Here is an 8,542-nt window from a genome sequence, read left to right as displayed (position 1 = left end):
CCCGCCTCTGCAGCTGCCCCGGGTGGGCCGGGGGGGGGGGTCTGCCCCGACCCTGCGGGCTGTGATACTGCAAGCCAGGGGTCCCGACACCAGCCCGTGGCGCCGTCCTGCATGCTGAAGGGGCCACTGCCAGAAATGGCCTGTGGGGTCTTCACCCTGCCTTTAAATGATCATCACCACGTGTCGGTCGCTCCCCGGGGCACCGTCTGGGAGCGGGAGCCGCGGGCCCTGGACCAGGGGAGAGAGCCCCGCAGGGGGTGCCGCTCACCAGAGGGGCTCCCACCGTGCTCCGGGTCCTCGGCCGGACATGCACGAGGTGGCGGGCGGGGGTTGCACGGCGGATGCTGAGGAGGTCTCTGCTCACCTGTGCTCCCTAAGGACCTTCAACTACATTCTCCGGGAGCTTCCCAAGGTGCCGACCCACGTGCCAGTGTGTGTGCTGGGCAACTACCGCGACATGGGCGAGCACCGAGTCATCCTGCCCGACGACGTGCGCGACTTCATCGACAGCCTGGACAGGTGGGCGGGCGGCCGGGGCCTGGGATGCTCGCGCCCCAAGGAGCTCAGGCCCCTCCCCTCGTCCGGGTCCCAGCTTCGGCAGGGGCCCCGCTGCGGGCAGTGAGGGGCAGAGCGAGTGGCAGAGGGTCTCTGCACAGGGCAGAGTGGCTTCCTGGCACCAGGCAGGCATGGGGTGGGGCAGCCAGGTCAGGGCGGCGGGGGTGATGCAGCGAAGCCCCCACCTTGGGGACATCGGGCGTGGCCTGGCCCAGGAGTGGTGTGTGACCCAGGGGGGCTGCCCCCCCCCCCAGAACCATCTGTTCTTCCTGCACACAGGCCCCCGGGCTCCTCCTACTTCCGCTACGCCGAGTCCTCCATGAAGAACAGCTTTGGCCTGAAGTACCTTCACAAATTCTTTAATATTCCGTTCCTGCAGCTCCAGGTGAGCCCGCCCCGCAAGGCAGGGGGGAGGGGCAGAGCTTCCCCCGCAGGTGCCGTCCGGGGTAGGGGTAGGGCCCCCCGCCCAGCATGTTGCCTGGACGGCAGCCGCCCGGAGGGCTCACCGTGCCCGTGCTGTTGGCCCGGGGGTGCCTGCTCCCATCCCCTTCCATCCCCTCCCTCTGCTGCTAGCCGGAGACCTGGGCCTCTCTAGAACCTTCACAGATTCAGCTGCAGGAAACTGTAGAGATCCTTAAGACGTTCTTCTCAGGCTGTTTCTGACCAATAATCCAGGAACTAGAGGTTCGGGCCAGCGGGCGCCTCAGCCCCTCCCCTTAGACCCACCGTGACCCCCGCCGTGTGCTGCACAGGCCTGTGCGGTCCCTCTTCCCCGTGTGAGCACACGTGGCCTCCAAAGGCCCACAGCGCGGTCTGCTCCCCGGCTCCCGACGCCCTGCCTGGTGGCACGGTGGCCCCACCGCGTCCCCCCCCCCACACTGCAAGCGCAGTGCCTGGTTTGCAGCCTGCTAAGCCCGGGTCGCACGCCTGCTCTGCCTTGTTCCCTCCCCTCCTTCCTCCACAGACAGAGCGAGCAGGGGAGAGGGAGAGAGACTCCCAAGCAGGCTCCACACTGAGCACAGAGCCCGACACGGAGCTCTGTCCATGACACTGGGATCCCGACCTGAGCTGAAATCAAGAGTCAGACACTTGAAGCGCCTGGGGGCTCGGTTAAAGTGTCCAACTTCAGCTCAAGTCATGATTTCACAGTTCATGAGTTCAAGCCCCGTCTCGGGCTCTGCGCGGACAGCTCGGAGCCTGGAGCCTGCTTCAGATTATCTCTTTCTCTCTCTTTCAAAAATAAAACCGTTTTAAAAAATTAAAAATAAGTAAATAAAACACAGAGAGAGATGCTCAACCTACTGAGCCACTTGGGTGTTTTCTTAATGTTTTACTCTGGAGTGATTTGGGGTTTACAGAGAAGTGGCAGGGAGGGTGCGAGGGCTCCTGCACGGCCCCCTTAGCTTCCCCGGGGCTTCTCTCCAAGCCACAGGCAGCAAGGGTCCACCGCCCGCCCGCCGTATGGCTGCCCCTGGGCGTTCCCCTCAGGCCGGGCCACACCTCCCGTGTGGTCCTTCGGAGCCTGCTCTGGGCTGTGTGCATCTCCGGAGCCCTGTTCCGGAGCCAGGCGACTGCCATTCCCGTCACACCACGGCGGGGCACACGACCTCCAGCCAGTGGGATGCTGGCCACTGGCCCCTCTGCGGCCACCGTGGCTTCTGTTCTTTGTCCACAAAGGTGCGGGCTCGCCCGGGGGAGTGGTGGTCTTTCCTCTCCTGTCCTGTCTCTGGAAGGACAGCCGGGCCCTGCAGACAGGCGGCTGCTGTTTTCGGCCAGAGGGAAGGCTGGCGTGGGCCGACTTCACAGCGGTGTCCGCTGCCACTGCGCTTCCCCCGGGGGCCCTGGGTGTCCCGAGTCGCCGTTATAGATCCTTGTAGCTACGACGCGCGCACAGGTGCCGGGGGCGTTTCCTGTCCCTGGCAGTCTCCGCACTGCGTGTTGCTGGAGAAAGCGAGAGAAGGTTCTGCAGGCGGCCGCTGGGGCTGATGCACGTGTGAGGGCCGAGCTCCGGCCCCAGGGGTGGCGCGTGCCCAGGGCCCAGTCTTCCCCGGGCGTTGCTCGTGTCACCGACTTCATCCCCGGAGCCACACGCGCAGCTTGGGCGCTGCACCAGCCACCCCAGACAGGCCGGTGGACCCGGTGCCCCCCGTGCTCGGCTGCGGCTTCATTCCTGGAAGGCTGGCCAGGCAGGGACTCGGGGCTGAAGGGTCCACTTCCTCCCGTAGAGGGAGACGCTGCTCCGGCAGCTGGAGACCAACCAGCTGGACGTGGACGCCACGCTGGAGGAACTGTCTGTGCAGCAGGAGACGGAGGACCAGAACTACGACATGTACGTCAGCCCGGGGGCCCCCACGGGAGCCAGACCTGCAGGTGGGGGGCCGCCCGGCGACAGGGCAGTGGGGAGAGCCCCCACCCTGGGCAGACCCGGCAGCTCGGCCGCTCGTGTTGCTCAAAAACGCNCAGGCCCCCCAGGGGAGGGAGGGAGGGTGGCCCTCACCGCAAGGTCGGTGCTGCAGCCCTCCCTGTTCCCTGGACCCAGGTTTTTTGTTGTTCCCGCACAGCGGGATCTGGGCTTCTCTAGAACAGGCAGCTTCAGTGTCAAGTGGAGCCCACCTCACCCCGGAAGCAGACACTTGCTGAGGACGGACACCCTGAGGCCCTGGCCCCTGCGCCCGAGAGAGTGGGGCCAGGCCTTCCGTGACTGACCTGAAGGGACCCCAGGGGCCCCCCCGCTGACAGGGGTGACTGGGGTACAGTGACTGTTGGCTTGCCAGACGCAGTCGCCATGTCTGGTGCCACTGCCCCGGGCCACGGGTCCACCTGAGCCCCAGGAGAGACCTGATGCCTTGAGGTCTCTGGCTGAGGCTGCTGTGGCTTGGAGTTGCAGAGTAGTGTCCTCAGAGCTTGACCTTGGGAGGCTTGTGGGACAGGAGTGGGGGCACCGTGCAGAGCAGCAAGGCTGACCGGGGCCCAGCACCCCTCGGGCTGGCCCGCTGCCCACCCGGGGTCCCGTCTGCCCTCCACAGCTCTGGGGGGTACGCACGTGCTCTTTCAGGCAAGTGTGACCTGAGCTGCCCCAAAACAGGTGCTTGTGTTCTGTTCGGTGCACAGAGAAGGCACGTAAACCTCAGAGCTGAGAGAGGGCGTGCGGAGGGCACGCTGCTTCCCCGCCTGGGCTCCTGTCCTGGGAACGCCCGCCCCCCAGCACGTGTCTTGTCCCCACGGGGACTCAAAAGGGCCTTAGGGTCTCCCTGGAGCCAGATCCGTGTGTTGGTTCTGGAACCGGCCCCAGCGGTTCTCGGGGAGTGAGTTTTCACACTCTTGGGCCGCTTGGTGGGTCCCAAGGGAGGCCCACCCCTGGGAGCAGCTGCCCTCACCAAGGAAGCCATCCCGGGGTTGACCCACTTCTGGCAGCCCCCTTGACCCAGAGCGTGGGCACTGGCACCACCCAGCAACCTGCCCCCTAGGGGGATGGTGGCAGGCGCAGCCCCTGCACTCGCCCCACAGCCAGCCAGGAACCAGACCCGCGCCAGGGCTTGGCGGAGACGGCTCTGGGATGCTTCCTGGAATGCGAATGTGGGGCATCAGCCAGACCTGGGCTCTGGCCTCAGCCTGCCCTTCTTTCTGACCCCGCCCTGGAAATCCTAACTTGGAGGTGCAGGTGGCCAACACAGACACACCCTTGCCGGCGCCCAGGGAGCCCAGCCAGCAAATGGGGCAGCTCTTCATTGCAGACCTTCTGTGGGGCAGCACCGGAGACCGCGGCCCACAGACCGTGGGGCTGGTCACTGAGGTCCAGTTAACTTGGAACCCCTGGTCTTGGCTGCTCCCTGTCTCCGGGGCTGGGCCCCCCCCCCCCGAGGCAGGTGCCATGTCTGATTGGTGGAGAGCTCAGAGTGTGAGCGACGGGCTCCCAGGCCTGCCTGTCAGCAACCCCCAGCACCCTCCCTGGAGGCTGTGGGGCCAGAGGCCCGATGAGCCCGAGGGCGAGGGCTCTGCCCTCAGAGAAAGAGCCTTAGGGGAAAGCGGGTCACTCACTGCCTGCCCCCATGTCCCTGCAGCTTCCTCGAGATGATGGAGGCGCGCAGCCGTGGCCACGCGTCCCCACTGGCCGCCAACGGGCAGAGCCNGGCCCCGCCACCACCTGCAGCCCCCCCGCCACGGCGCAGCATCATCTCAAGGCTGTTTGGGACATCGCCCGCTGCCGAGGCGGCCCCTTCGCCCCAAGGTAAGTCCCGGGAGCGGCTCTTCGGCATGGCGTGCTGCCCAAGTGGTGGGGTGCTCGTAGACCAGGTCGGGGTCCCCTCCCTCCTCCTGGGCAGGCAGGCACTGGTCTCTGCTGTCCTCAGAGCCAGCCCCGGCCACAGAGGCCCCGACAAAAGTCCAGAACGTGGAGGATTTTGTTCCCGAAGACGGCCTTGACCGCAGCTTCCTGGATGACACGGGCCCCCAGAAGGATGAGAAGAAAGTCGGAGCCAAGGTTTCGCAGGACAGTGACAGGTGAGAGCAGGGCCAGGCGGGCCCTTGGCCTCGCCCCTGCCTTCCACACCCCTGGTGAGTTCAGCAGGACCACGCAGGGAAGCAGCCTGCTCAGACCAGCCATGGGGCCGCGCGCTGGGGGCCGGCCTGGGACGCAGGCGGCCTGACCCTGCAGGTCTCTGGTGCCCGGCCACCTGCGTGTCTGCACATTCTTGGACTGATGCCGTTCGAGAGCACTGGCAGCTGGGAGGCCCCTGCTGCCCACCCTCCTCACGGGTCCTGAGCCCGGCCCGCGCATGCTCCCCTGCGCCACACCAACCCCGGGTCAGACCCACTGGGGAATGCAAAGTAGAGCCGGCAGTGGAGACCCCACTGAGCCCCTCCACACCCACACCCTGCCTCCGTGCAGGACGGCACCCACTCGGCACATAAACAGAGCCCGGCTTCCAGCTGTGTGGTGGCATCTCCACCCCTCTCCTTGGCCCCCACCTCATGCCCCCATTCTGCCAGCCTGTGCCACCTCCCTGCCACACCAGCGGGTCCCCTCTGTGGCCTGCAGCCCCACGTGAGTGCTGAGTGCCAGCGGCAGGGTGGCTCCGCGTCCAGTGCCCACACCTTGCAGAGAGAACGTCCAGTCCAGGGTGCAGAGAGGGAAGCCGGACCCTCCGGACCCGCCTTGCGACCTCTGACCACCCTGTCCCTCCTTTGCAGCGATGGGGAGGCCCCGGGGGGCAACCCGCTGGTGGCAGGCTTCCAGGATGACGTGGACCTTGAAGACAGGCCGCCCAGCAGGCCCCCGCCGCCGCCGGGTGCTGTCCCCGGGAAAGAGACTGCTTCCTCCAGCGAGGAGGAAGCAGGGGGGACGGCAGGGCGCACCAAGGCCACTGCTGCGGCCCCCCAGAAATGCGCCGAGCCAGAGACCAGACGGTAAGTGGAGGGGACCCGCCCGGGGGTGGGGGCAGCCGAGAGTCCCCTGACCTCGTCCTCGTCCCAAAGGCCATCCACACAGGCTTCGAGGCCACACAGGGCCGTGGAGTCCCGCCGGCCGGGCGTCCCCAAGTCCCACCGCAAGGACCCCTCAGGAGGCCGTGAGGAGCGGAGGGGTGAGCGGGCGGGGTCATCATCATCGTCGTCATTGAGTGACCCCGAGGGCCCCATCGCCGCCCAGATGCTGTCCTTCGTCATGGACGACCCTGACTTCGAGAGCGACTCGGACACTCAGCGGAAAGCGGTGAGGTGGGGGTGGGGGGAGGAGGAAGGTCTCGGGTGGGAAGGGGGGGATGGAGGAAAGAGGGCCCGGTGACATCCTCCGGGGCTGAGAGCTCCAGACCTGCACGTGACCCCGGGGAGGGGCTGGGGCCCACTCCCAGGACAGCAAGCACGGAAGGGCCGTGGTGTCCCAGCTGCCACACCCGGGCCCCGCTGGCCACCCCAACTTCAGGCTGGGCGCGGGGGCCCCTGAGGTGGCTTGTCACCTGCCCGAGAAGCGCAGGAGCCGTCCCACAGGGGTCCCGTGACAGAGGTGGCCGCCCGCCCTGCCCGCTCCTCCAGGAGGAGTTCCCAGTGCGAGAGGACCTCTCTGATGACACGGATGAGGATGCCTGTCGTGCCCAGCCGCCCCCACCCCCCAAGCCCGCCGTGGCCTCCTTCAGACTGAAGGATGACTCAGATCTCTTCGGCTTGGGACTGGAGGAGACAGGCCACAAGGAGATCAGCGACGAAGGTAGTTTAGGGGCTGGGGGGCTTGGGAGGCACCTGCCAGAGTGCCCGCCCAGGAGGCATCTGGTGGCCGGGAAGCTTGGGCTGCTCCGTAGGCCCCTGGAGCACCCACGGCTCAGCATGGCCCGGGCCCTGCCCTCCATTCTGGGCCCCTTGAGCCCAGCTCAGCCCCAACCTGCAGTGTCCCCCGGCACTCGTCCCGGAAGCTCCCTGCCCCCAGAGGGGAGAGGGCGGGGCTGAGGCGTGCCTGCCCGGGGGTTGTCCCCCGGCTGCCCCCCGGGCGACCTGTGCTCTCCCGGCTGTGCCGGCCCGGCCCTGGGGGCCCTGGGGGGCTGTGGGGCCCACGCGCTGTCTCCTCTGTGCAGAGAAGGAGGGCAAGCCTCCCTCGAAAGAGAAGAAGAAGAAAAAGAAGAAAGGCAAAGAGGTAGGCGCCCTGCCTTCCAGCTCCAGGTGCCCGCTGGGCGGGCCGGGCGGTTTGGGGTCCCAGTGTCCGCACGGCCTGAGCCCCCCCCTTCCCAGGAGGAAGAAAAGGCCGCGAAGAAGAAGAGCAAGCATAAGAAGGGCAGGGACAGGGAGGAGGGCCGGCAGGAGCGGCGGCGGCGGCCCCGGGGCCCCGAGAGNGGAGCCGGGCGGCGGGCTGGGCGGTGCGGGGAGCCGGCCCCTGGCGCTTCTCAGGGATGGGACTGAGGCCGAGGAGGCCGCGAGGCTGTTTACAGGGCAGGGCGTGTCCTCGTCACCGGCCCAGCCCCTGCTTGCCCCTGGCCCACCACGCTCGCTGCCCCAGGCCCCCCACTCGAGGGCGGGCTCTGCTTCCTGCCCCTTCTGGCATGGGGGGCAGACACCAGGCGGCACTGGCGCCTTTCCCGGGGCGGGTTCTTCCCGGGCCCAGGGTCCAGCTTTGCACCCGCGCTCGGGCTCGCTGCCGGCCAGGCCCTCAGGGCCTCAGACACTGTTTCCTCTTGTTTTCCGTCAACGCTCCACTCCGACCATAAAGCTCTCCTGTCTTACCGCGTCCGTGTGTGCTTCGCCCTGTGAGCCGCCCCGCTGTCCCAGGTGGCAAGGTCCTGCGTGCCCGTCTCCCGCTGCCCCCCGACCTCCACCCATAGGAGGCCTTCCAGCACCTCGTGACTCAGGGAGGGGGTCCGCAGGAGGCTCCCCAGCAGGCCCGGCCCCACGTGTGTCCCGCCTTACGCAGGCTGCCCGCTGCAGCCGTTGTCCTGCGCGCGGGTCCCAGCCCACCCAGGCCAGCCCTGGGCACCTGCACCCAGAACGCCCGAGGTCCTCCGGCCGGCGTCTGTCTGCTCTCCTGGCCTCTGGAAGGCGCTGTGCTGTCCCAGCCACCTCCTGTTCTGCCCTCAGCCCTGTCGCTCCCACCATACCCCGGCCCCTCTGGCTGCCAGCAGCCCCCCCCCCCAGTTGCCATGAGAACCGTGCACACAGTGGGAAGCGGGGGTGGTAGCCAGGCTGGAAAGCCTCCCCTTCCCCAATTGCTGGGCGTAGACTAGCCGGTTTCTCACCCTGGAGACCACAGGGCAGCGGCCCCGGGGCAGGGGCAGGGGGCCAGGCACCAAAGCGACACGCTGGGGACGTCCCTTGGCCCACAGCCCACGAGATCTGCCCACGTGGAGCCCCGCGAAGGTGCGCATCAGGCTGACGCGAAACAAACGTGTCCGGGGCCCTGGACCTGACGGGCCTGCGGGGGGCAGGTCTCGGAGCCGAGGGCCCCCATGACCCCCCCCTGCAGTGACACGGCTCCCCTGCCTGGCGTCTGGGAGGGGCTGGCAGGACT

General features: G+C 67.7%; 1 protein-coding gene across 1 annotated transcript in view; it reads left to right on the top strand.

Moving 5' to 3' along the window:
* RABL6 (RAB, member RAS oncogene family like 6) overlaps positions 1-8,258 on the top strand; it is a 20,952-nt gene extending 12,694 nt beyond the window's left edge. The window contains exons 6-16 of the mRNA XM_077771011.1: positions 379-519; positions 835-940; positions 2,781-2,884; positions 4,617-4,783; positions 4,905-5,055; positions 5,746-5,961; positions 6,031-6,265; positions 6,586-6,757; positions 7,119-7,177; positions 7,273-7,397; positions 7,949-8,258. Of these exons, the coding sequence (XP_077627137.1) occupies positions 379-519; positions 835-940; positions 2,781-2,884; positions 4,617-4,783; positions 4,905-5,055; positions 5,746-5,961; positions 6,031-6,265; positions 6,586-6,757; positions 7,119-7,177; positions 7,273-7,397; positions 7,949-8,258 (1,786 nt within the window). The remainder of the gene's footprint in view (positions 1-378; positions 520-834; positions 941-2,780; positions 2,885-4,616; positions 4,784-4,904; positions 5,056-5,745; positions 5,962-6,030; positions 6,266-6,585; positions 6,758-7,118; positions 7,178-7,272; positions 7,398-7,948) is intronic.
* Positions 8,259-8,542: the final 284 nt, after the last annotated feature.

Source organism: Crocuta crocuta, unplaced genomic scaffold (assembly GCF_008692635.1).
Source record: "Crocuta crocuta isolate KB4526 unplaced genomic scaffold, BGI_CrCroc_1.0 scaffold2720, whole genome shotgun sequence".
Taxonomy (NCBI): Eukaryota; Metazoa; Chordata; class Mammalia; order Carnivora; family Hyaenidae; genus Crocuta; species Crocuta crocuta.
The sequence above is the reverse complement of the archived record's forward strand: the minus strand, read 5'-3'. Positions and strand labels throughout refer to the sequence as shown.